The following is a 26,343-nucleotide window of genomic DNA, read 5'->3' as shown; positions in this document are numbered from 1 at the left end:
CGGTCATAAAAGCCCCAGCACCTGAAAATGTTTCACAATTAAGGTCGTTCCTGGGATTAATAAATTACTATCATAAATTTTTACCGAACTTATCAACTCTTCTACACCCTCTTAATGAACTGCTACAAACAGGAGTAATTTGGAAATGGAACGAAGACTGCGAAAGTGCCTTCCATAAATGCAAAGACTTAATCACATCCAAAGAAGTTTTGGCTCATTACAACCCATCACTGCCAATCAGACTGGCTTGCGATGCATCCCCTTACGGCATAGGAGCTGTATTATCGCATAAATTCCCTGATGGCTCGGAACGGCCGATAGCTTTTGCGTCACGCTCATTGAACTCAGCTGAGCGTAACTATGCCCAAATCGGCAGGGAAGCACTCAGCCTGGTATGGGGAGTGAAGAAATTCAACCATTACCTACACGGACAAAAATTTACCTTGTTGACTGACCATCAACCCCTCATCTCCATATTCAACCCTAAAAAGGGTGTTCCCATTATGACAGCGCAAAGGCTACAGAGGTGGTCCCTTTTTCTAGGGGCACACCAATACAACATAGAATACAAAGGGTCAAAACAGCATGGGAATACTGACGGTTTATCGCGCCTACCGTTGCCAACGGTAGAAGAGGCACCTACAGTAGACCCAATGGAGATGTTCCACTCTACCATAGTGGAATGTCTACCAGTAACAAATTCTGCCATTGAAAGGGAAACGAGAAATGACCCGACTCTTTCACGGGTCTACGATTTAACAGTGAAGGGATGGCCAGTACATGGCGAACCACTGTTGCCAGCATTCTCGCAAAGAAGAGAACAGCTGTCAGTGTGCCGAGGAACCTTGATGTGTGGATCCAGAGTGGTGATTCCACCCAAACTCCAGGATAAAGTGCTAAAGGAGCTTCACGAGGGGCATCTGGGTGGAGTGAAAATGAAGAACCTAGCCAGGGCGTTTGTATGGTGACATCGAAGAAATGACCAAGAGCTGCCTAGGATGCCAGAAGGTCCAAACGCTCCGCCACAAGCCCCTCTACATCCATGGGAGTGGCCCTCATCTCCCTGGCAAAGGGTACACATCGACTTTGCTGGTCCATTTATGGACTCAATGTTCTTAATCGCGGTTGATGCACACTCCAAGTGGCCGGAGGTAATAAAGATGTCCTCCACCACCACGGAAAAAACCATCACAGTATTAAGGACCATATTTGCCAGGAATGGGCTGCCGGAACAGATATGTTCTGATAATGGACCGCAATTTGTGTCCGAAGAATTCAGAAAGTTCTTAAAAAACAATGGGGTTAAGCACTACATGTCCGCCCCATACCATCCCGCCACCAATGGATTGGCTGAAAGGTTTGTCCAGACCTTCAAGAAGGCCATGGGTAATGAAGACATAAAACTTCAGCACAAGGTGGATAACTTCTTATTCGCATACAGGAATGCAACACATATGGTTACCAACCAAACTCCCGCCATGATGTTCTACAATAGAAACCTAAGATGCCGGCTGGATTTGGTCAAGCCCAACATCAGAAGGGACGTGGAGAACCAGCAGTTTCAAGGCATGAATGAAAGGCCAACTAGGGCCTTCCAGATAGGTCAACAAGTTTTGGCTCGGGACTACCGTACCGAGAAATGGCAGCCTGGAACTATCTGCACACGACTAGGACCACTGATGTATACCGTGGACATCGGAGAAAGCATAATAAGGCGCCATGCTGACCAAATCATAAAGTCATCCGAAAAGGGACAACCTACACCACAACTCTATACATCTAACGATGAAGTAGAGATACCCATATCTACCTCCGATCCGGTGATACTGGAACCCGACACTGGCATTCAAGCCGAATCAGCCTTGCCAGAAGAACCTACTACACCACCAGAAACTACTACACCCCCGAGGCGTTATCCGGACCGAGTCAGGAAGCCTCCTGAGAGACTGACTTATAATTAATTAACTACAGCAATGTATATTATTTTGCTTCTAACATGTAAATTAATAATTACTTAAAATATGATGTACTGGTTAGCTAAAAGGGGAGGAATTGTAGTGTATGTGCCTTTAAGAGCCCCAGGTGTGCTGTGGTGCTGGTGATTGCCACTCAGGCTATATAAGCCTGTGTATTGTGTATATCCGTTAGAACCCCCCCCCCCCCCCCCAGACTTTGCTTAGTAAATACCTATGAACCAACTCCTGTCTTCAGTGTCTTATCAACACACGGACACGACAGTGACCACACTTCAAAAAGTACTTCATTGGCTGTAAAGCGCTTTGGGACATCCTGAGATAATGAAAGGTGCTACAGAAATGCAAGCCTCTCTTTCTTTACATTCCTCTTCTTTAAATACATTTTCTAGTAAACTTGAGAAAATGTTCAAAAATCAAATGTTGTTTAATTTAAAGTTTTAACGTATCAGATTAACCCAGATCAGGAAAAATGCAAAGGGATGTCACTGTCAGAGTGTTAAATTATGAACTAGAACACAATCAAACTACAGCAGAATGATAAACTTCAGCTACTCAAACCATCCCAGGCACATCGGTCAATTCTCTACTTATTTGAAGACTAACTCAAACTCCTGACACCTTCCAGAATGCCCAGATTTTAAGCTTTATTCAGGATCTCCAGCACCTAGCAATGTAAAAAAGAGATTTATAAATCCCAAGCTGTGATTATTTTGGGCCCTGCTTTTTAAAGCAGTGTTACTTGGCATTGCCTGGTTTGAACTGGGCAGTCTGGTCAATTACTAAAATGAAAATTAGATGCCAAAAAGTTTTGCTTCATAAAGTCAATTTTCTGATCCACTGGTGATGTAAAGATATCATCAGTAATTAAAGTTTTTACAATGAGCTTTTGAGATCAGCAAAGCAAAGAGCAAAATTCAAACTCTGATTCCAGCCTAATCCACCCCTGTCCTGCCAACTGGACTTGGCAAAAGCTATTATTATTATTCTCAGATATCACCAGAAAATTATATAAATATTTCAACTCTCGCGACTAAAAAAAACATGCATTTATACGGCATCTTTCACGACCACTGGAGGCCCCAAAGTTCTTTACAGCCAATTAAGTACTTTTTGAAGTGTAGTCACTGTTGTAATGTAGGAAACGCAGCAACCAATTTGCACACAGCAAGCTCCCACAAACAGCAATGTGAAGATCACTAGATCATTTATTTTTGCGATGTTGATTGAGGGATAAATATTGGCCAGGACACCGGGGATAACTCCCCTGCTCTTCTTCAAAATAGTGCCGTGGGATCTTTTACGCCCACCTGAGGGGGAAGACGGGACCTCGGTTTAATGTCTCATCCGAAAGACGGCACACCTCTGACAGTGCGGCACTCCCTCAGCACTGCACTGGGAGTGTCAGCCTGGATTTTTGTGCTCAAGCCTCTGGAGTGCTACCCTCTGAGCCACAGCTGACATGACTACAAGAACATAAGAATTAGGAGCAGGAGTGGGCCATACGGCCCCTCGAGACTGCTCCACCATTCAATAAGATCATGGCTGATCATCGACTTCACTTTCCTGCCCGATCCCCATATCCCTTGATTTCTCTGGAGTCCAAATATCTATCGATCTCAGCTTTGAATATACTCAACAACTCAGCATCCACAGCCCTTTGGGGTAGAGAATTCCAAAGATTCACAACCCTCTGAGTGCAGCAGGCGGTTAAGAAGGCAAATGGTATGTTGGCCTTCATAGCGAGAGGATTCGAGTACAGGAACAAGGATGTCTTGCTGCAGTTGTACAGGGCCTTGGCGAGACCACACCTTGAGTATTGTGTGCAGTTTTGGTCGCCTTATCTGAGGAAGGATGTTCTTGCCATGGAGGGAGTGCAGCGAAGATTCACCAGGCTGATACCTGGGATGGCAGGAATGACGTATGAGGAGAGATTGGGTCGATTGGGCTTATACTCGCTAGAGTTTAGAAGAATGAGAGGGGATCTCATTGAAACTTATAAAATTCTAACAGGACTAGACAGGCTAGATGCAGCAAGGATGTTCCCGATGGCGGGGGAGTCCAGAACCAGGGGTCACAGTCTAAGAATAAGGGGTAAGCCATTTAGCACAGAGATGAGGAGGAATTTCTTCACCCAGAGAGTGGTGAACCTGTAGAATTCTCTACCACAGAAGGCAGTAGAGGCCAATTCATTAAATATATTCAAGAAGGAGTTGGATATATTTCTCAAGGAATATGGGGAGAAAGCAGGGACCGGGTACTGAATTTGGATGATCAGCCATGATCGTATTGAATGGGGGAGCAGGCTCGAAGGGCCGAATGGCCTACTCCTGCTCCTATCTTCTATGTTTCTATGAAGAAATTCCTCCTCATCTCAGTCCTAAATGGCCGACCCCTTATCCTGAGACTATGCCCCCTAGTCCTGGACTCTCCAGCCAGGGGAAACAGCCTCTCAGCATCTACCCTGTCAATCCCCCTCAGCAGATTTCGATGTCTGAGGGGCACGCTGGCCTGCAACAGATGGACTGAGGCTCCACACTAACTCTGCCACCGGCCTTACTCGGTCCACAGGCTGGCGCTGCCATGGCAACCAGTGGAGGCCCCCCCACCACCATGACTGGGGCTCACCAGACTCCTCGTCCTTTTTGTCGAACTTTTTCAGCATCTTTCCGGCCCCTGGGTCCTAGCCCGCTGATACTAACGGCGCTCAAAGCCCGATCGCTGGCGGACTTTCCTCTCGCTCGCTCGCTCTCCGGTTCCCGGCCACTCTCGCCCGCCAGCTCCCACTTCCGGTTAACGTTTGTTCACTTCCTGCCAACCAGTCACATCGACACGTCACCCACCCCTCATTACGCATGCTCAGGGGGGCGAGTGTGTATGAGAGAGAGAGCTCACTGCGCATGCTCGGGAGGAGAGAGCTGACTGCACATGGACGGGTGGAGGGAGCTCACTGCGCATGCTCGGGGGGAGCGAGCTGACTGCGCATGGACGGGTGGAGGGAGCTCACTGCGCATGCTCGGGGGGAAGAGAGCTGACCGCGCATGGACGGGTGGAGGGAGCTCACTGCGTATGCTCGGGGGGGGAGAGCGAGCGAGCTTCTCAGACTGAGCATGCGCAACACCCTCCTGGCCACTGCGCACGCGTCAGGATCTGTGCCTCTCGGTGCGCATGCGTAATACGGATGCGTAAACTCCCCCCAACTCATTCACAAAAAGAAATCTGCAGCACCTGCTCATTCTTATTGATTGAAACTTAATTGATGGTTGGTGCCTTCTCCAATCAAAAGCTAGCAAATGCCACACCCCCCCCTTCTTAAAGGGGCACAACACCAATAAAACTGTAACTTAAACCAAATTTAAAGGAATCTTATCAAATTAAATCAAAATTCTGTTTTTGGGGTGGGGAGGGGTGTGTTGAGAACTCCAGTCCCTTCGGTGCCCACCGGTCGCGGAAGGAACCACAGTGCTATTCACTTACATAGTCTTACAAATTATTTACAGCACAGAAACAGGCTGTTTGTCCCAACTGGTCCGTGCCGGTGTTTATGCTCCACACGAGCCTCCTCCCACCCCTCTTCATCTCACCCCATCAGCATAACCCTCTATTCCTTTCCCCCTCATGTGCTTAACTAGCTTCCCCTTAAATGCATCCATACTATTCGCCTCAACCACTCCCTGTGGTAGCGAGTTCCACATTCTCACCACTCTCTGGGTAAAGAAGTTTCTCTGAATTATACAAACTTTCATTTAATGACAGTCACTTATTTTGGAACCTACTGGAAATACTCAGCAGGTCAGGCAGCATCTGTGGAGAGAGAAACAGAGTTAACGTTTCAGATCGATGACCCTTCATCAGAACTTCATCGCCAGTTCTGATGAAAGGTCATCGACCTGAAACGTTAACTCTGTTTCTCTCTCCACAGATGCTGCCTGACCTACTGAGTGTTTCCAGCATGTTCTGTTTGTATTTCAGATTTCCAGCATCCGCAGTATTTTGCTTTTGTATTTTAGATCCTAGTTTGATGCAGGTGATTTAAAAGATAAAAGCAACAACAACGTGCATTTATATGGCGCCTTTGACACAGCAGAACGTCCCACCTGAGACAACTAATTGACAGCGGGCCAAAGCAGGAGACATTAGGACAGGTGACCTAAGGGTTGCAGGGAGCAAAACCTGCAAATCTGAAATAAAAACAGCAATGGCACAGTAGGTCCCATCTGCATCTGAAAGAGATGCTGACGAATGTACCACGGTCTGCTGTGCCTTTACACCTTTTATGCTTTCATACCGTTAACAAGAAAGCTGCACCCATCTGGTTTTGGACCATCTTTTTTAACAATTGAAGCCTCCTTAATTAAGGTGAACATCTTTTACTCAGTGTAACAGCTAAATGGGAATGGAGCATTTTGAAACGCCTTGCCTATATGCACAAAGGTTTGATCGCATGTATGCAAAATGGGCTGGATTTCAAATACATCAAACTGCTTCACTTATGCACACACAATTGCAAAACTGGTCCGGATGATCAAAACAGGCCAAATGGTCGGTTTCTGCGCTGTAAAATGCTATATCATTCTGTGTAATTATTACCGTTGCCCAAAAGCGGATGGATGATCACTCTATGTCTGTTCTACTTTCCGTCTATCTGTGGAATCTGGTAACTGTGAAACTGGTGCATAGCACTGTCATTCGCGAGATGAAGAAAGAATTATTCTCCGCTCCACTCCCACTCTAACCTCTCCGTCCTTGGCCTCTTACACTGATCCAATGGTGCTCAACGTAAGCTCGCGGAACAGTACCTTATCTTTCGATTAGGCATTTTGTAGCCTTCCAGACTCAACATCGAGTTCAACAGTTTCAGATCATAACCTCTGCCTCCATTTTTTCAGATGGCAGCTGTTGATGATTCTGCCATTCCCATTTACACCTCCTCTGGACCCATCGTTTGTTTCTTTACTTGTCCCATTCCCATCTCCTTTTGCCTTGCACCATCATCCCTTTTGTCATTTAATCTCTCCGGCCTTCCACCCTATCACAGACCTTCCCTTTTGTTCAGACGCCCCTTCCCCTTTCCCCTGCCTCTACACTTGCTTAAAATCTGTTATATCCCTAACTTTTTCCAGTTCTGTCGAAAGGTCATCGACTTGAAACGTTAACTCTGTTTCTCTCTCCACAGATGCTGCCCGACCCGCTGAGTGTTTCCAGCATTTTCTGTTTTAAATTTTGTTTGATAATCGCTCCTGTGAAGCATCATGGGACATTTTACTACGTTAAAGGCGCTATATAAATACAAGTTACTGTTGTTGACTGACCTGCCACGTTTAGTTCTGTAAGTCGGGCCTGACACCAAAACTTATTTGGAATTTTGTCCGGCGTTACGCTCCCTAAATGTTTCGAGCAATCACCAAAAACAATCTATGTCTGCAAGCGTAGAGACAAACTTGCAGAAATGATCATTTCAATGGCATGTAGCATTAGCTAACGGGTTTGACCTGATCATGTTGTCGGGCTCCCCGAGACACGAGTTTATTTCAGAGTGCGACAAGAGTTTCATCGTAAATTTGCAATATTTGACTTAGCTACAATTTCGTCTGAACAAATCTGCATTTACATAGCATAAAAACACAAGAAAAATCTCAAGGATCTTGACAACCAATTGCAGTAGCAGAAACGAAGGTGGGAAGAGAGAGAACATAAGAAGTAAGAGCAGGAGTAGGCCATACGGTCCCTCGGGCCTGCTCCGCCATTCAATAGGATCATGGCTGATCCGAACCTAGACTCACGTCCACTTCCCTGCCCTCTCCCCGTAACCCCTAATTCCCTTATCTGCTAGGAAACTGTCTATCTCCGTTTTAAATGTATTTAATGTTGCAGCTTCCACAGCTCTCTGGGGTAGCAAATTCCACAGATTCACCACCCTCTGAGTGAAGAAGTTTCTCCTCATCTCAGTTTTGAAAGGGCAGCCCCTTATTCTAAGATTATGCCCCCTAGTTCTAGTCTCACCCATCAGTGGAAACATCCTCACCGCATCCATCCGATCAAGCCCCCTCACAATCTTATATGTTTCGATAAGATCGCCTCTCATTCTTCTGAACTCCAATGAGTAGAGGCCCAACCTACTCAACCTTTCCTCATACGTCAACCCCCTCATCTCTGGAATCAACCGAGTGAACTTTCTCTGAACCACCTCGAGAGCAAGTATATCTTTTCTTAAATATGGAAACCAAAACTGCACGCAGTATTCCAGGTGTGGCCTCACCAATACCCTGTATAACTGCAGCAAGACTTCCCTGATTGGGAGATTGACTGAAAGCGTGGTGGAAGAGAAGGCTTAAGAGGGTTTTCTAAAAATGTGGAGACAGAGATGGAGGCACACAGGGGTTCAGAGTTCCAGAGACTTGAGCACAGAAATCTCTGGTTGACTCTCCAGTGCCGTACTGAGGGAGGTGCCTTCTTTCGGATCCAACATTAAGCGGAGGGCCCTTCTTCTCTCTCTGGTGGGCGTAAAAGATCTCACGGCAGTATTTCTAAGAGGGATTGGGAGCTATCGCCGGAGTTCTGGTCAATATTTATCCCTCAATCAGCATCACTAAAAAACAGATGATCTGGACATTATCACATTGCTGTTTGTGGGAGCTTGCTGTGCACAAATTGACTGCCGCGTTTCCTACATTACACCAGTGACTACATCTCAAAAAGTACTTCATTGGCTGTAAAGCACTTTGGGACATCCTGAGGTCATGAAAGGCGCTACAGAAATGCAAGTCTTTTTCTTTCCATATGGCTCAGTTACAAGCTGCTTTTACTGGTTAGGTGAATCCTACATTTCTTCAGTCCAATCGATAATCCATTATAACCTCTAGGTTACATTTTCTGCAGTATTGTGACACTGCTAACTTTTTGGAAAAGTAATCACTAAGGCTGGCAGATCAGACTGCAGAGGCATTTAGCCTGACACCTTGTCACCTGCTGAGTGCCTGATGAGGGCTTGTTCACTGGCCCTCAGAAACATAGAAGATAGGAGCAGGAGTAGGCCATTCGGCTCCTCGAGCCTGCTCCGCCATTCAATGAGATCATGGCTGATCATCCAAATTCAGTACCCTGTCCCTGCTTTCTCCCTATATCCCTTGATCCCTTTAGCCTTAAGAAATATATCCAACTCTTTCTTGAATATATTTAATGAATTGGCCTCTACTGCCTTCTGTGGTAGAGAATTCCACAGGTTCACCACTCTCTGGGTGAAGAAATTCCTCCTCCTCTCTGTCCTAAATGGCTTACCCCTTATCCTTAGACTGTGACCCCTGGTTCTGGGCTCCCCGACCATCGGGAACATCCTTCCTGCATCTAGTCTGTCAAGTCCTGTTAGAATTTTATAAGTTTCAATGAGATCCCCTCTCATTCTTCTGAACTCCAGCGAGTACAAGCCCAATCGACCCAATCTCTCCTCATATGTCATTCCTGCCATCAGCCTGGTGAATCTTCGCTGCACTCCCTCCATGGCAAGAACTTCCTTCCTCAGATAAGGCGACCAAAACTGCACACAATACTCAAGATGTGGTCTCACCAAGGCCCTGTACAACTGCAGCAAGACATCCTTGTTCCTGTATTCAAACCCTCACGCTACGAAGGCCAACATACCATTTGCCTTCTTAACCGCCTGCTGCACCTGCATGCTTACCTTCAGCGACTGGTGCACAAGGACGCCCAGGTCTCGTTGCACTTCCCCTTCTCCCAATCTATTGCCATTCAGATAATAATCTGCCTTCTTGTTTTTGACACCAAAGTGGATAACCTCGCATTTATCCATGTTATATTGCATCTGCCATGCTTCTGCCCAATCACCCAACCTGTCCAAGTCATACTGGAGTTTCTCGGCCTCCTCGTCACAGCACACACGCCCACCCAGCTTTGTGTCGTCTGCAAACTTGGAGATATTACATCTAGTTCCCTCGTCCAGATCATTAATATATATTGTGAATAGCTGGGGTCCAAGGACCGATCCCTGCGGTACCCCACTAGTCACTGCCTGCCACTCAGAAAAGGAGCCGTTTATTCTAACTCTTTCACAGAATCACAGAAACCCCACAGTGCAGATAGAGGCCATTTCGGCCCATCGAGCCTGCACCGACACATATCCCACCCGATCCCCGTAACCCCTACACCAACGCCTATCCCCGTAACCCCACATATTTAATCCCCCTAACACTAAGGGTTAATTTATCATAGCCAATCAACCTAAACCGCACATCTTTGGACTGTGGGAGGAAACCGGAGCACCCGGAGGAAACCCACGCAAACACGGGGAGAATGTGCAAACTCCACACAGACAGTCACCCGAGGCCGGATTTGAACCCGGGTCCCTGGCGCTGTGAGGCAACAGTGCTAACCACTATGCCACCGTGTTTTCTGTCTGCCAACCAGTTCTCTATCCAAGTCAATACCTTGCCCCCAATCCCATGTGCCTTAACTTTACATGCTAATCTCTTATGCGGGACCTTATCGAAAGCCTTTTGAAAGTCAAAATACACTACATCCACTGGTTCTCCCTTATCTATTTTACCAGTTACATCCTCAAAAAATTCCAGTAGATTAGTCAAGCACGATTTACCTTTTGTAAATCCATGTTGACTTTGTCCGATCCGGTCACTGTTTTCCAAGTGCTCTGCTATTACATCTTTTATAATGGACTCTAGCATTTTCCCCACTACTGATGTCAGGCTTACCGGTCTATAATTCCCTGTTTTCTCTCTACCACCTTTTTTGAACAGTGGGGTAACATTAGCTACCCTCCAATCCATGGGAACTGTTCCAGAGTCTATAGAATTTTGGAAGATGACCAGCAATGCATCTACTATTTCTAGGGCCACTTCCTTAAGTACCCTAGGATGTAGATTATCAGGCCCTGAGGATTTATCGGCCTTCAATCCCGTCAATTTCCCTAACACCATTTCCCTACAAATACTGATTTCATTCAGTTCCTCCCTCTCATTAGACCCTATGTTCCCCGACATCTCTGGGAGGTTATTTGTGTCCTCCTTTGTGAAGACAGAACCAAAATATGTATTTAATTGGTCACCCATTTCTTTGTTCCCCATTATAAATTCCCCTGATTCTGACTGCAAGATTTCCAGCATTCTCGGTATTTTGCTTTAGAATTATCTCATTGCTGTGTGCAAATTGGCTACAGCATGCCCCTACGTTACAACAGTGATTACACAAAAAAAAGGTACTTCATTGGCTCTAAAGCACTTTAGGACCTCCTGAGGTCATGAAAGGTGCTATATTAATGCAATATCCATATTCAAGCAGGATGCGGTAGAGAGCAATTGAGGTGGGATTCCTTCCTCTAGCAAACCCAGGGGCACTAATGACGTTGAAACTGGTGCTTTACCTCTCTGGCCGGCTCAATTCCACGCTGGGCAGCAGTTTTTAATAAATATTTATTCACAGGATGTGGGCAGCGCTGGCAAGGCTTCCCATCTAATTGCCCTTGAGAAGGTGGTAGTGAGCCGCCGTTTCGAACTGCTGTGGTCAGTGTGGATTATACATTGTCGTAGCGGTTTGTTACAACTGAGTGGCTTGCTCGAATTCTCTACCACAGAAGGCAGTTGAGGCCAATTCATTAAATATATTCAAGAAGGAGTTAAATATACTTCTTAAAGCTAAAGGGATCAAGGGATATGGGGAGAAAGCAGGGACCGGGTACTGAATTTGGATGATCAGCCATGATCTCATTGAATGGCAGAGCAGGCTCGAGGGGCCGAATGGCCTACTCCTGCTCCTGTCTTCTATGTTTCTATGTTTGCTAGGCCATTTCAAAGAGTCAACCACATTGCTGTGGGTCTGGAGTACCACATATAGGCCAGAGACCTCTGCTAAAAAATATCAGAAAACATAGAAGTTACAATTGTTAGCACACTCAGTGGCCCTGGTTTTGAATCTCTCTCTCTGCTGCTGGCAGTGAGGGTCCTAACAATTTTTAATTCATTCTCAGGATGTGGGCCTCGCTGGCAAGGCCAGCATTTATTGTCCATCCCTAATTGCCCTTGAGTGGTTTGCTATATGCCATTTCAGAGGGCAGTTAAGAGCCCACTCTTTTTGTCCGTGTCTTTTTTTCTTCTCCCCCACATGGCAGCTGTCTTTCATTCTGCCAGCACAATTTACACTTCATCTAGTTTCTTTTCTTTCCAGTTTTGAAGAAGGGTTCGACCCGAAACATCAACTCAAATTTCTCTCCACGGATGTTGCCTGACCTGCTGACTTTTTCCAGCATTACCATCTCCTTTTGCCTTGAATATCTCTTAATGTCTCTTAACCTCTTCTGTCTTCCACCCTATCACAGACCTTCCCCTTTTGTTCTTTCCTCCCCTCCCCCCTTTCTCAGCCTCTACACTTGCTTAAAAATCTGTTCCATTTCCTGCTTTTTTCCAGTTATGACGAAAGGTCATCGACCTGAAACGTTAACTCTGTTTCTCTCTTCACAGATGCTGCCTGACCTGCTGAGTATCTCCAGCATTTTCTGTTTTTATTTCAGATTTCCAGCATCTGCAGTATTTTCTTTTTGTAAGAGTCAACCACGTTGCTGTGGGTCTGGAGTCACATATAGGCCAGACCGGGTAAGGACGGCAGATTTCCTTCCCTAAAGGACATTAGTGAACATGGTCACCACTACTGATACTAGCTTTTTATTCCAGATTAATTTAATTAACTTAATCACTCGCGTCGCCGGATCATGAGGAAGCTTATAAAGTTGCCAGAAAAAGCGGTCAGCCTGAGGATTGGGATCTTTTTAGAAATCAGTAAAGGGGGACCAAGAAATTGATAAAGAAAGGGAAAATGGAATATGAGCACAAACTAGCGAAAAATATAAAAACGGATTGTAAAAGCTTCTATAGGTATGTGAAAAGGAAAAGACTGACGAAGGTACATGTAGACCCTTTACAGTCAGAGACGGGAGAATTTATAATGGGGAATGAGGAAATGGTGGAGAAAATTAAATAAATACTTTGTTTCTGTCTTCACGGAGGAAGACACAAAAAACCTCCCAGAAATACGAGAAAACCAAGGGTGTGACGAGAATGAGGAACTTAAAGAAATTATTATTAGTAAAAAAACAGTACTAGCAAAATTAATGGGGCTAAAAGTCAACAAATCCCAAGGACTGGATGACCTACATCCTAGGGTTTTGAAAGAGGTGGCCATAGGAATAGTGGACGCATTGGTTGTCATCTTCCAAAATTCTATAGATTCTGGAACGGTTCCTGCAGATTGGAGGATAGCAAATGTAACCCCGCTATTTAAGAAAGGAGGGAGAGAGAAAACAGGGAATTACAGACCTGTTAACCTCAGTAGTTGGGAAAATGCTGGAATCTATTATAAAGGATGCAATAACTGGGCACTTAGAAACTAATAGTAAGATTGGGTAGAGTCAACATGGATTTATGAAAGGGAAGTCCTGTTTGACAAGCCTATTGGAGTTCTTTGAGGATGTAACTAGTGGAGTAGACAAAGGGGAGCTGGTAGATGTGGTGTATCTGGATTTTCAGAAGGCCTTTGATAAGGTCCCACACAAGAGGTTGGTGAACAAAATTAAGGCACATGGAATTGGGTGTAATATACTAGCATGGATTGAGAATTGGTTAACAGACAGAAAACAAAGAGTAGGGATAAGCGGATCTTTTTCAGGATGGCAGGCTGTAACTAGTGGGGTACCGCAAGGATCGGTGCTTGGGCCCCAGCTATTCACAATCTAGATCAATGATTTGGATGAGGGGACTAAATGTAACATTTCCAAATTTGCTGATGATACAAAGCTAGGTGGCAGTGGCAGTTGTGAAGAGGATGTGAAGAGGCTCCAAGGGGATCTCAACAGGCTCAGTAAGTGGGCGCGAACATGGCAGATGGAATATAATGTGGATAAATGTTAACTTATCCACTTTGGCAGAAAAAACAGAAAGGCAGAGTATTTCCTAAATGATGAAAAATTGGGGAATGCAGATGCTCAAAGGGACCTGGGTGTCCTTGTACATGAGTCACTGAAAGTGAATGTGCAGGTGCAGCAAGCCATTAGGAAGGCAAATGGTGTGTTGGCCTTCATTACAAGAGGATTTGAGTACAGGAGTAAAGAAGTCTTACTCCAATTATATCTTCTTCTCTTCTTAGGCAGTCCCTTGGAACCGAGGATGACTTGCTTCCACATTAAAAATGAGTTATCAGGTGACTGATGAGTCCAATGTGGGACCTACAGTCTCTGTCACAGGTGGGGCAGACGATGGTTGAAGGGGTGGGTGGGTGGGGTGCTTGGGTTGACGTGCGCTCCTTGCGCTGCCTGCGCTTGGCTTCCGCTTGCTCCCGGCGAAGAGACTCGAGGTGTTCGGCGCCTTCCCGGATGCTTCTCCTCCACTTTGTGTGGTCTTGGGCCATGGATTCCCAGGTGTCAGTGGGGATGTTATACTTTTTCAAGGAGGCTTTGAGGGTGTCCTTGAAGCATTTCCTCTGCCCACCTGGGGCTCTCTTGCAGTGCCAGAGCTCCGAGTAGAGCGATTGTTTTGGGAGTCTCGTATCGGGCATGCGGACAAGGTGACCCGTCCATCGGAGCTGATTGAGCGTGGTCAAAGCCTCGATGCTGGGGATGTTGGCCTGAGCGAGAACACTGACGTTGGTGCGCCTATCCTGCCAATGGATTTGCAGGATCTTGCGGAGGCAGCGTTGGTGGTACCTCTCCAGTACTTTGAGGTGCCTGCTGTACATGGTCCATGTCTCTGAGGCATACGGCAGGGCGGGTATCACTGCTGCTCTGTAGACCATGAGCTTAGTGTCGGGTTTGAGGTCCTGGTCTTCAAACACTCTCTTCCTCAGGTGACCGAAGGCTGCACTGGCACATTGAAGGCGGTGTTGGACTTCGTCGTCGACGTCTGCCCTTGTTGACAGTAGGCTCCCAAGGTATGGAAAGTGGTCCACGTTGTCCAAGGCCTTGTCGTGGATTTTGATAATCGGGGGGCAGTACTGTGTGGCGGGGGCAGGTTGGTAGAGGACCTTTGTCTTACAGAGGTTTAGTGTAAGGTCCATGCTCTAGTATGCTTCAGTGAAGGTGTTGACGATGGTTTGGAGTTCGACCTCCGAGTGAGCGCAGACGCAAGCGTCGTCTGCATACAGTAATTCGACGACAGAGGATGGAACGATCTTGGATCTGGACTGGAGGCGACGGAGGTTTAACAGCTTCCCGTTTGTTCTGTAAATTAGCTCCACTCCAGCGGGGAGCTTACTGAGGGTGAGATGGAGCAATGCAGCAAGGAAGATCGAGAAGAGCATTGGTGCTTGACCCGGTTCGTCCGTGAATTGGGTTTGTGGTGGAACCGTTGGTCAGGATCACAGCTTGCATGTAGTCGTGAAGCAGGCGGAGGGCAGCCGAATTTGAGGAGGACACTCCATAATCCCTCACGGTTGACAGTGTCGAAGGCCTTTGTGAGATCAAAGAAGGCCATGTACAGCGGTTGGTGCTGTTCCCTGCATTTCTCTTGTAATTGACGTGCGGTGAAGATCATGTCCATTGTGCCCCTTAGTCGGCAGAATCTACATTGCGACTCTGGGAGGAGCTCTTTGGCCACTGGGCGAAGGCGATTGAGGAGGATTCTTGTGATGACTTTTCTTGTGGCAGACAGCAGGGAAACTCCTCTGTAATTACCGCAATCGGACTTGTCACCTTTCTTGAAGATGGTCACGATTACGGTGTCTCTGAGATCCCCTGGCATGCTCTCCTCCTTCCAAATAAGAGAAATGTGTTAAGTCTGTGTGTTATATTGCGAATTACTACACAGACCACAAGAGTAAACTTTAACAGTACTTTACTGGTTGAAGGTCAGGGTGGAACTGCCCAATAAATCCTTACACAGCACTTATATACCGGTGTGGTCACCACCGGTATTACAGTATACAGCAGCCAAGATAAAGTAGTGCAATCCTTAAAATAGTTCTCTTAAAGGTGGAACGGTTACATACACCACAATCCTCCCTTTTTAGGTTAACAGTATATATTCCCATTAACATAACATCATAACATATATACACAACTTCATGTAAAAACAGTTCACAGATTCAGTCTCTCTGGAGGCTTCCTGACTCGGTCCGGATAACGCCTCGGTGGTGTAGTAGTTTTCGGTGGTGTAGTAGGTTCTTCTGGTAAGGTCGATTCGGCTTGAATGCCAGTGTCAGGTTCATCTGATTCCAGTATCACCGGATCGGAGGTAGATACTATGGGTATCTCTGCTTCAACATTAGGCGTATAGAGTTGTGGTGTAGGTTGGCCCCTTTTGGATGACTCTATGATCTGGTCAACATGGCGCCTTATTATGCTTTCACCAATGTCCACGGTATACATCAGCGGTCCTAGTCGTGTGCAAATAGTTCCAGGCTGCCATTTCTCGGTACAGTAGTCCCGGGCCAAAACTTGTTGACCTATCTGGAAGGTTCTAGTTGGCCTTTCATTCATGCCTTGAAATTGCCGGTTCTCTACGTCCCTTCTGATGTTTGGCTTGATCAAATCCAGCCGGCATCTTAGTCTTCTATTGAAAAACATCATGGCGGGAGTTTGGTTTGTGACCGCATGTGTTGCATTCCTGTACGCCAACAAGAAGTTATCTACCTTATGTTGTAGATTTATGTCTTCATTACCCATGGCCTTTATGGCCTTCTTGAAGGTCTGGACAAACCTTTCAGCTAATCCATTGGTGGCGGGATGGTATGGGGCGGACATGTAGTGCTTAACCCCATTGTTTTTTAAGAACTTCCTGAATTCTTCGGACACAAATTGCGGTCCATTATCAGAACAGATCTGTTCCGGCAGCCCATTCCTGGCAAATATGGTCCTTAATACTGTGATGGTTTTTTCCGTGGTGGTGGAGGACATCTTTATTACCTCCGGCCACTTGGAGTGTGCATCCACCGCGATTAAGAACATTGAGTCCATAAATGGACCAGCAAAGTCGATATGTACCCTTTGCCATGGAGATGAGGGCCACTCCCATGGATGCAGAGGAGCTTGTGGTGGGGCGTTTTGGACCTTCTGGCATCCTAGACAGCTCTTGGTCATTTCTTCGATGTCTCCATCGATACCTGGCCATCACACAAATGCTCTGGCTAGGTTCTTCATTTTCACTCCACCCAGATGCCCCTCGTGAAGCTCCTTTAGCACTTTATGCTGGAGTTTGGGTGGAATCACCACTCTGGATCCACACATCAAAGTTCCTCGGCACACTGACAGCTGTTCTCTTCTTTGCAAAAATGCTGGCAACATTGGTTCGCCATGTGCTGGCCATCCCTTCACCGTTAAATCGTAGACTCATGAGAGAGCCGGGTCATTTCTTGTTTCCTTTTCGATCGTAGAATTTGTTACTGGTAGACATTCCACTATGGTTGAGTGGAACATCTCCACTGGGTCCACTGTAGGCGCCTCTTCTACCGTTGGCAATGGTAGGCGCGATAAACCGTCAGCATTCCCATGCTGTTTTGATCCTTTGTATTCGATGTCATATTGGTGTGCCCCTAGGAAAATGGACCACCTCGGTAGCCTTTGCGCTGTCATAATGGAAACGCCCTTTTTAGGGTTGAATATGGATACCAACGGCTGGTGGTCTGTCAGCAGTGTAAACTTCTTGCCCTGCAGGTAATGATTGAATTTCTTTACTCCCCACACAAGGCTGAGAGCCTCCCTATCTATCTGAGCATAGTTGCGCTTAGCGGAGGTCAATGATCTGGATGCAAATGCGACTGGCCTTTCCGAGCCATTTGGCAACTTGTGTGAGAGTACTGCTCCAATACCATAAGGGGAAGCATCACAAGCTAGACGAATAGGTAGCGTTGGGTTGAAGTGAGCCAACACTTCCTCTGAGGTGATCAATGCCTTGCTTTTGCAAAAGGCCTTCTTACAGTCCTCGCTCCACTTCCATGGTACTTCTTTCCGCAACAGAGCATTCAGCAGGTGCAGCACCGTGGATAGATTTGGCAGAAACTTATGTTATAGTTAATCAATCCTAGGAACGACCTCAACTGGGATACATTTTCCGGAGCGGGGGCCTTCACAACAGCTTCGATCTTGTCAGGTGACTTGTGCAGCCCCTCCTGGTCAATGACATGACCACAGTACGAGATCCGTTTCTGAAAGAACTCACATTTCTGGCGATTAACTCGAAGGCCCTATTCCTTCAACCTGGTGAGCACCAGTTTCAAATTTGCGAGGTGTTCCTCCTCGTCCTCTCCTGTAATCAGGATATCGTCCAAGTAACACTGAGTGCTTGGAATTCCCTGTAAGACCTGCTCCATGGCCCTCTGCCAAATTGCTGGAGCCGAAGCCACTCCAAAAACCAGTCTATTATATCGATACAAGCCTCTGTGCGTGTTGATTGTGAGATACTGGCGCGACTCTTCCTCAACTTCCATCTGTAAGTACGCTTGCGCCAGGTCTATCTTGGTGAAGTGTTTCCCGCCAGACAATGAAGCAAAGATATCCTCAATCCTCGGAAGCGGATATTGCACCGTGTGAAGCACCGGATTAACTGTGATCTTGAAGTCTCCACAGATGCGGACCTTCCCCGGTTCCCCTGGCTTGTTACTCGATGACTGCTTCATGACGGGAACAATGGGCGTGGCCCACTCACTCCAGTCCACCTTAGACAGTACCCCTGAACATTCAAGCCCTTCCAGTTCAGCCTCCACAGCAGGTTGTATCGCATAAGGTACCGGTCTGGCTTTGAAAAATTTTGGGTTTGCATGTTCTGCAATCTTGATTTTTGCCTTAATTCCTCTTAGTGTTCCCAGTCCCTGTTGGAATACCTCTTTAGCCTCATCCAATATTCCGGACAATCGTTCAGGTTTGACATCTTTCTTTCTGGGATCTACCATTATTGCGTTTAGGGAGTGCCAGTCCATATTTATTTTCCTGATCCACTCCCATCCCAGAAGTGGTGGACCTCCCTCAGGTAGTACATATAAGTCCATTCCTTGGTGTTCTTTGCCCTTGTGTATCACCTTGACTTTTATCTTTCCGGTGGGGTATACTTTTTGCCCCGTGTATGTCTGCAATACTATCTTCGTATCCCGTAGGGGAATATGTTTGAATAACTTTTTGTAATCTTGCTTATTCATGACCGTCAACGCCGATCCGGTGTCCAATTCCATCTTCACTTGGACTTCTGCAATCTGCAGTGTGACCCAGATAGTTTGTCGGTCAGTTTCCTTACTCACATTGTGAATTCTCAGACTACCCAGTTCCTTGCTGTTGGAGTCTGAATCCGAATTCTGTTCATCCGAACTCTTCACAGCCACCTTATGTACCTTTCTGTACTTTTTCTGCAGTGACTTTTTGTTGCTGGTCTTCTTTCCTGACCAGCATACTTTAGCTATGTGACCAAGCTTGCCACATTTTCTACATTCCTGGTTTTTAAACCAACATTGGTTCTGATTGTGTGTTGTCTTCCCACAACGATAACATTTCGTTGTACCTGAAACCATTTGATCTACGCTGAGTACCGCTGCCTTCAGCTGCATTTCCGCAGTGCCTCTCGCTGCGGCTTCGTGCGATGCTGCAATAGTGACAGCCTTATCAAGTGTAAGATCATTCTCTTCGAGCAGTCGCTTTTGTGTTCCTTCCTTCGACAACCCACACACGAACTTGTCTCTCAGTGCCTCTGTCAGATTTTCCCCAAACTGACAGTATTTCGCTAGCCTACGCAGTTCAACCAAGTACTCCGCGTTGCTTTCCTCGTTCAGTTGCGTCCTCGCATAAAATTTAAATCGTTCCGCTAACATCAGCGGTGTGGGGTTCAAATGATCCTTCAGGACAGTAACAATATTAGCGAAAGTCTGATCCGCCGGTTTAGCTGGTGATAGAAGATGCTTCAATAGCCCGTATGTCTTCACACCCATTGAGTTTAGTAAGGTTAGTGCTTTATCATCATTTGATATTTTATTTGCCTTACAATATATCTCTATGCGTTCTACATACGTGGCCCAATCTTCCACCTCGGGATCGAAATCGTTGATGTTACCACGCTTAGGCATCTTCGCAATCTTTTTGAGAAACAACAACGAAATTTTTCTTTAACTTTCTTTTTTTTTCAAAAATGGCGGTTTCCCGCGCTTGTCTTCTTCCCCGCCTCCGAAAATAGCGGTTTCCCGCGCTCGCACGGTCTCCCTCGCTCGCTCAGTCTCGTTCTCCCTCGCTCGCTCGGTCTCGTTCTCCCTCGCTCGCTCGGTCTCATTCTCCCTCGCTCGCTCGGTCTCTTCTCTCTCCCGCTCGCTCAGTCTCACTCGCTCGCTCGGCTCTGTCTCTCCCGCTCGCTCGGGCTCCCCGCTGGCTGTAACGGCGATTGCCGTATTGCTGCGTTCGCCCTCCCCAGCGGTTTTCAATCGCGCCTCCCAGCCCCTCTTGCAGTCCGGTCCTTTCCCCCCCGGCTGCGGCTGAGTTCTCCGCGGTTTTCTTTTATTTTCTCCCGCGCAAGCGGTTCTCGGTCGCTGTGCCTCGCGGCCTCGGTAGCTGCCCGGCCTCTTTTTTTTTTTTTTACGATCGCGGTCGAGCTTGCTCTCGACGCTGCTGCGTCTCCCAGCCCGCTTGCAGCCCGGTCTCTCACACCAGCTGCGTTTGCCTGCACCGCGGCTTCCGTGCCTTACGCTGCCCAGTCTCAGCGCCTCTGGCCCCGACTTCTGTCCGGCTCTTTTCCCCCGGCCGTGGTCGAGTTCTCCGCCCTTATATCCTCCGTTTTTCCCTCCCCTACTTCACAGTCAACGTGACCGACTCGCTGTTCGTCGCTGATCGGCTTACCCACCACCGTGATAGAAGGGATGATCCTGCCTGTTGCTGATGGAAGGCTTCGTGTTAGAGTTCTTCCGTTGCTCTGCAGACCCGAGTCTTCTCTCAGCAGAATGACGAGGGCGGATGCCTCCTCTCGACGCCCGTTAAACTGCCTTGGATAGTCTCTGCCGCAGGGTAAGATTGTCTTCGTCGCCACTGTTAAGTCTGTGTGTTATATTGCGAATTACTACACAGACCACAAGAGTAAACTTTAACAGTACTTTACTGGTTGAAGGTCAGGGCGGAACTGCCCAATAAATCCTTACACAGCACTTATATACCGGTGTGGTCACCACCGGTATTACAGTATACAGCAGCCAAGATAAAGTAGTGCAATCCTTAAAATAGTTCTCTTAAAGGTGGAACGTTACATACACTACAAAATGAGTTAATGTATTCGCGCCAATAGTGCTTCTCTGCCATGTTTTAGTGCCTCGGCGGGGAATACATCTGCTCCTGAGGCCTTGTTGTTCTTCAGTTGTCGGATGGCCTTTCCAACCTCATGCTGGGCTGGGGTTGTGCTGAGATGGTGGCGGGTAGCATGCTGCGGGATGGAGTTGAGGACACTCGCGTCGAAGACAGAGTCGTGGTTAAGGAGATCTTCCAAGTGCTCCTTCCAGCGGGCACTGACTGCCTCTCTGTCTTTGATGAGTACCGCTCCGTTCTTGGCCCGCAGTGGGGTATGGCCTTAGGTGCTTGGGCCGTAGATGGTCTTGACTGCGCTAAAGAATCACGCACGTCATGGTTGTCGGCTAACTGCTGGATCTCCTGCGCTTTCTCCACCCACCATCTGTTCTTTAGGTCGTGAGTTTTTTGTTGGACCTCGGCCTTCAGGCGTCGGTAGAGCTGCTTTCTTGCTCTCGAGTTATGTTGCTGTTTCCAGATCAGGAATGCCTTACGCTTGCGGCTTATTAGCTCCTGGATCTCCTGGTCGTTCTCGGCGAACCAGCCTTGGTGTTTCCTGGTCGAGTGACCGAGCGTCTCTTCACAGGTGCTGATTATGGAGGCCTTGAGTGCAGACCAGGTGCTGTGGACACTCTGGGGGAGAAATTCAGTATAGTCACATTTGGGGCGCTAACTTCGCCCCGGAAAAATTAGCGCCCCTGCGCCGGAAATTGGTCGGTTGCACCCCAAAGGGAAGTGGGGCGCTACGGGAGGCGCCCCGCCTCCCTCTTGGGGCGCTGCGAGTGAATATTGTGGCGCTACGTGCCGCAGCGCCACATGCTGCGGCACATCGCACTGTGGTATTGCAGGCCTTCCTCCCCTTCTTAAAGGGGAGGGGCCTTGTGCAGCGCGACCTGGGGCCCAGCTGGGCCCCCGGGGATCGGGAGTGCAGGCAAAAGAGCCCGGCACTCCGCGGGGGGGGGGGGGGCGGTTTCGGAGGCCGGGGACGGGCGCGCAGGCAGGTGCTGGCAGGCGGCCAACAACAAAAATGGCCACCCCGCACCTCACCTTTAAATTGCGCCTCCCCGGCCGCAGGTACGCCACCCTGACCCTGTCGGACATAGCGTCCGGCGGCAAATCAGGGGGCGCTCCCGAAGATCGCAGCCGGGTCGTGAGCGGGGCGCTGTGCACGCCGATGACGTCATCACCAGCGGCACAGCGCTAACGGCTAGCGCCACGACTAACCTCCCGCTGAATTTGGCGGGAGGCATGGGCAGTGCCGCGCCCGGGCGCTAGTTGGTTTGCGCCCCACTTAGCGCCCTCTTAAGGCGCTAACGGGTGGCGCAACCAACTGAATTTTTCCCCCTCTATGTCTCTGCATCACTGGGAGTCGTCAGGTTGTTTGTGAGGCGCAGGCTGAATAGGGCTTTCTTAGCGGAGTCTTTGAGTGTTCCAGCGTTAATTTTCCTGCGGCATTGTTTCTGTTGCCGCCACTGTTTTGGGGCTACATTGATGGAGATGACAGAACGGATTAGGCGGTGGTCTGTCCAGCAGTCGTCAACTCCTGTCATGGCGCGGGTGATGCAGACGTCCTTGCGGTCTCTCGCTCGAACGATGACGTAATCCAGCAGGTGCCAGTGCTTGGAGCGAGGGTGCTGCCATGAAGCCTTGTACTTGTCTCTCTGACGGAACAAGGTGTTGGTTATGACAAGGCCATGTTCTAAGCATTTCGACAGGAGGAGGGTACCATTGGAGTTGGCTTTCCCTACCCCCTCTCTGCCAATCACATCTCCCCAGAGGTCAGTGTCCTTTCCAACTCTGGCGTTAAAGTCTCCAAGGAGGGTCAGCTTGTCGCCCGTTGGGATCCGGGACAGGGATTGTTCGAGGCTGGAGCAGAATTCCTCTTTGGTCTCGTCTGTGGCTTCCAGTGTTGGGGCGTACACACTGATGACCGTAGCGCACTGGTTCTGGGCTAGGGTGAGCCGAAGAGTCATGAGGCACTCGTTTATACCGCTAGGGTGAGTCTCTGAGACGCCTAACTAGTTCATTTTTTATGGCGAAGCCTACCCCATGGAGGCGGCTTTCTTCTTCAGGTTTGCCTTTCCAGAAGAAGGTGTAGCCACTGCCTTGCTCCTTGAGCTGGCCTTCCCCTGCCCGCCGGGTCTCACTTAGGGCGGCGATGTCAATGTCGAAGCGTCTGAGCTCCCGGGCAACGATAGCAGTACGGCGTTCCGGTCTGTCACTGTTGGGGTTGTCCATGAGGGTCCTGACGTTCCAGGTCCCAAACTTCATTTTAAAGGGTGGAAGATGCCTGTGCGTGGATTCTTTTAACGTGGGGTGGCCGTTGCACACCAGCTACCACACGGGCTTGACAGAGCAAGGTCTTGGTCCAATGGTAAGGGAACCCAAGACGATTGGAGACCAGGCTCTGCTACAACAGCCTAGCACACACACACAAACATACTCCTACTGTCCTCCTCCCTCCTTCCCGCAGGTCCTCGCTGCCTGGGTTTTGTAGGATGCATTGTGGTCCTCCCGACCTCGCTGTTGGCCCGTGCCGCACCTTCCCTGGGCCCCGACCCCGCTGCTGGTCCATGCTGCGCCACTCCTGGGCCTTGACCTCGCTGCTGAGCTCGTCCTCGCTCCTGGGCCGCGGCCTCAGACATGAATGATGTTGTCTCTCACAGGATCAAATTAGCACTGATATTCTCGCGATCCCTGGCCCCGAACTCCACTCGTGATCCACTAGTCACTAGATCACTAGCCTAGTGGAGAAGTGCAGTCTTGACGGTAGAGAGGTCTGGGAATTTGGGAGCTAAGTTTAAGTGAAGATCCTGAGAACAAAGAACAGGCATGGTCGGGGGATGGGCAGTGGGCTCAGGTAACTTTAACCATACAGCTTGAACTTGCAGTTTGGGATAAAATGCACCCACTCTTAGAGCCAGGGGAACTTAAACAGCAGAAGAGAGGAGACTGGGGGGAAAGAGAGCAAAGGATGGCAACGGATGGCCAAAGATGGCAAAGGAGCTCCCTAGGGAGCTGCCAGCACATGAGCCATCTTGTTTGAGACCACACTTGGAGTACTGTGTACAATTTTGGTCTCCTTACCTAAGGAAGGATATACTTGCCATGGAGGGAGTGCAACGAAGGTTCACGAGATTGATTCCTGGGATGGCGGGACTGTCGTATGAGAAGAGATTGAATAAACTAGGCCTGTATTCTCTTGAATTCAGAAGAATGAGAGGGGATCTCATTGAAGCATACAAAATTATTACAGAGCTTGATAGGGTGGATGTTGGGAGAATGTTTCCCTTGGCTGGGGAGTCTAGAACCAGGGGCCACAGCCTCAGGATAAAGGGTAGGCCATTCAGGACTGAGATGAGAAGAAATTTCTTCACACAGAGGGTGGTGAATCTTTGGAATTCTCTACCCCAGAGGGCTGTGGAGGCTCAGTCATTGAGTATATTCAAAACAGAAGTCGATAGATTTCTGACTAGTAAGGGCATCAAGGGATGTGGCGATAGGGCCGGTGAATGGAGTTGAGGCAGAAGATCAGCCATGATCTCATTGAATGGCGGAGCAGGCTCGAGGGGCCGAATGGCCGACTCCTGCTCCTATTTCTTATGTTCTTATGGTGATGTTACTAGTCAAGTAACATAACCACTATACTACCATTCCTGTTGAATTCCCAATTGAGGGAGCATAACCATAAGTTTTTAATAATACTTTTACACCTTATTCGAGAAGAATAAATGATCTTTGAAATAGACAAAGCCGAGAAATGAATCATAAGTACGCAGAGTGAAGCCACTTAAATCAATTTAGTCTCTGTAATCCCTTGGGTAAGCTGAAATTCCTTAGTCACCACAGTCTCTGTGAGAAAAACATTCCTTGAATCTTTATTTTCATGCAACTAAAAGTTCCCTTTGGTTCTATGCAGCTGGAGATTGCAGAGGAGAAAGTTTCTCCCTTTGTGCTATATTTAGAACATATTAGAAACAGCTAGGGTGTTAACAAACAAAGAAATGCCTCCTGCGCTAAGGCTACGTTTGAGTGCCCTACAAGTCTCTTACTTTCAAACTATTGTTTACCTACTGTATTCGTGATCATCATCGAAGAACATTATCGTTCTCTGTGACAGAGCTTCGGAAAGGTATTCCCTCCAGCGATCGAGCTCTCAGCACCTGTGTTGGCTCCGTGTACAGAAATACCTGCATTTTGACCCCTGGCTGGTGACGTTAGCTCAGCACTCAGACACTAAACAGTACAGGTGTGGGAGGAAGGTGCGAAGGTAAACCGGGGCTCGATGCAATCACATTAAAGGGGCACTGTCAGCGAGTGAATGGTCCAGTGAGACATTTCTTTTCAATTTCTCTCCAATCTTCCCCCTCCTTTTTGCTGAACTCTTGGAAGGGTCCAGTCCCACCGTTGCCCGCACTTCCTCCAGTACCTGGCCCAAAGTTTTCACTCTTCATGATGAAGGATTAATGGGATATTCGATCATGGGAGCAGGGTCATTATCACCAAGGGCTTGATGCTGGCTGACACTGGGTGACAAGATTTGCCAAAACAAAATATCCCACACCCCCTCCACTTATATCATTCCAGATCATAACTGCTCGCTACATAAAAACAGTCTCCTCATCTACCCCCTGGCTCTTTTGCCAATTATCTTAAATCTGTGCCCTTTGCTTATTGACTCTCTCGCCAGTGGAAACAGTTTCTCCCTATCTACTCTATCAAAATTCCTCATAATTCTGAACATCTCTATCAAATTTCTCATTAACCTTCTCTGCTCTAAGGAGAACAACCCCAACTTCTCCAGTCTCGCCACGTAACTGAGGTCCCTCATCCCTGGCACCATTCTAGTAAATCTCCTCTGCACCCTCTCCGAGGCCTTGACCTCCTTCCTAAAGTGTGGAGCCCTGAAATTTTGTTGTTGTATTTGTTCATGGGTTGTGGGCGTCGCTGGCAAGGCCAGCATTTATTGCCCATCCCTAGTTGCCCTTGAGAAGGTGGTGTTGAACTCCAGCGGTGCCCTAACCAGTGATTTATTAACTACCTTGCTTTTGTATGCTATGCCTCCATGTAAAAAGCCAAGCATCCGATATGCTTTTTTAACCAGCCTTCTCAACTTGTCCT

General features: G+C 47.9%; 1 protein-coding gene across 2 annotated transcripts in view; it reads right to left on the bottom strand.

Moving 5' to 3' along the window:
- LOC147111314 (coatomer subunit gamma-1) overlaps nt 1-25,339 on the bottom strand; it is a 118,777-nt gene extending 93,438 nt beyond the window's left edge. Inside the window, exon 1 of one of the 2 annotated variants that reach the window (XM_086002075.1) lies at nt 25,297-25,339. In XM_086002075.1, the coding sequence (XP_085858201.1) occupies nt 25,297-25,324 (28 nt within the window). In that variant the 5' untranslated portion in view covers nt 25,325-25,339. Of the gene's footprint in view, nt 1-4,601; nt 4,808-25,296 lie in introns of those variants that run through there. The other variant, XM_086002074.1, reaches the window with a different exon arrangement.
- Nucleotides 25,340-26,343: the final 1,004 nt, after the last annotated feature.

This window comes from Somniosus microcephalus, chromosome 11 (assembly GCF_052327205.1).
Source record: "Somniosus microcephalus isolate GS21.2 chromosome 11, FLI_Smic_1.0, whole genome shotgun sequence".
Lineage (NCBI taxonomy): Eukaryota > Metazoa > Chordata > Chondrichthyes > Squaliformes > Somniosidae > Somniosus > Somniosus microcephalus.
This window is presented reverse-complemented; position numbering and strand designations above follow the sequence as displayed.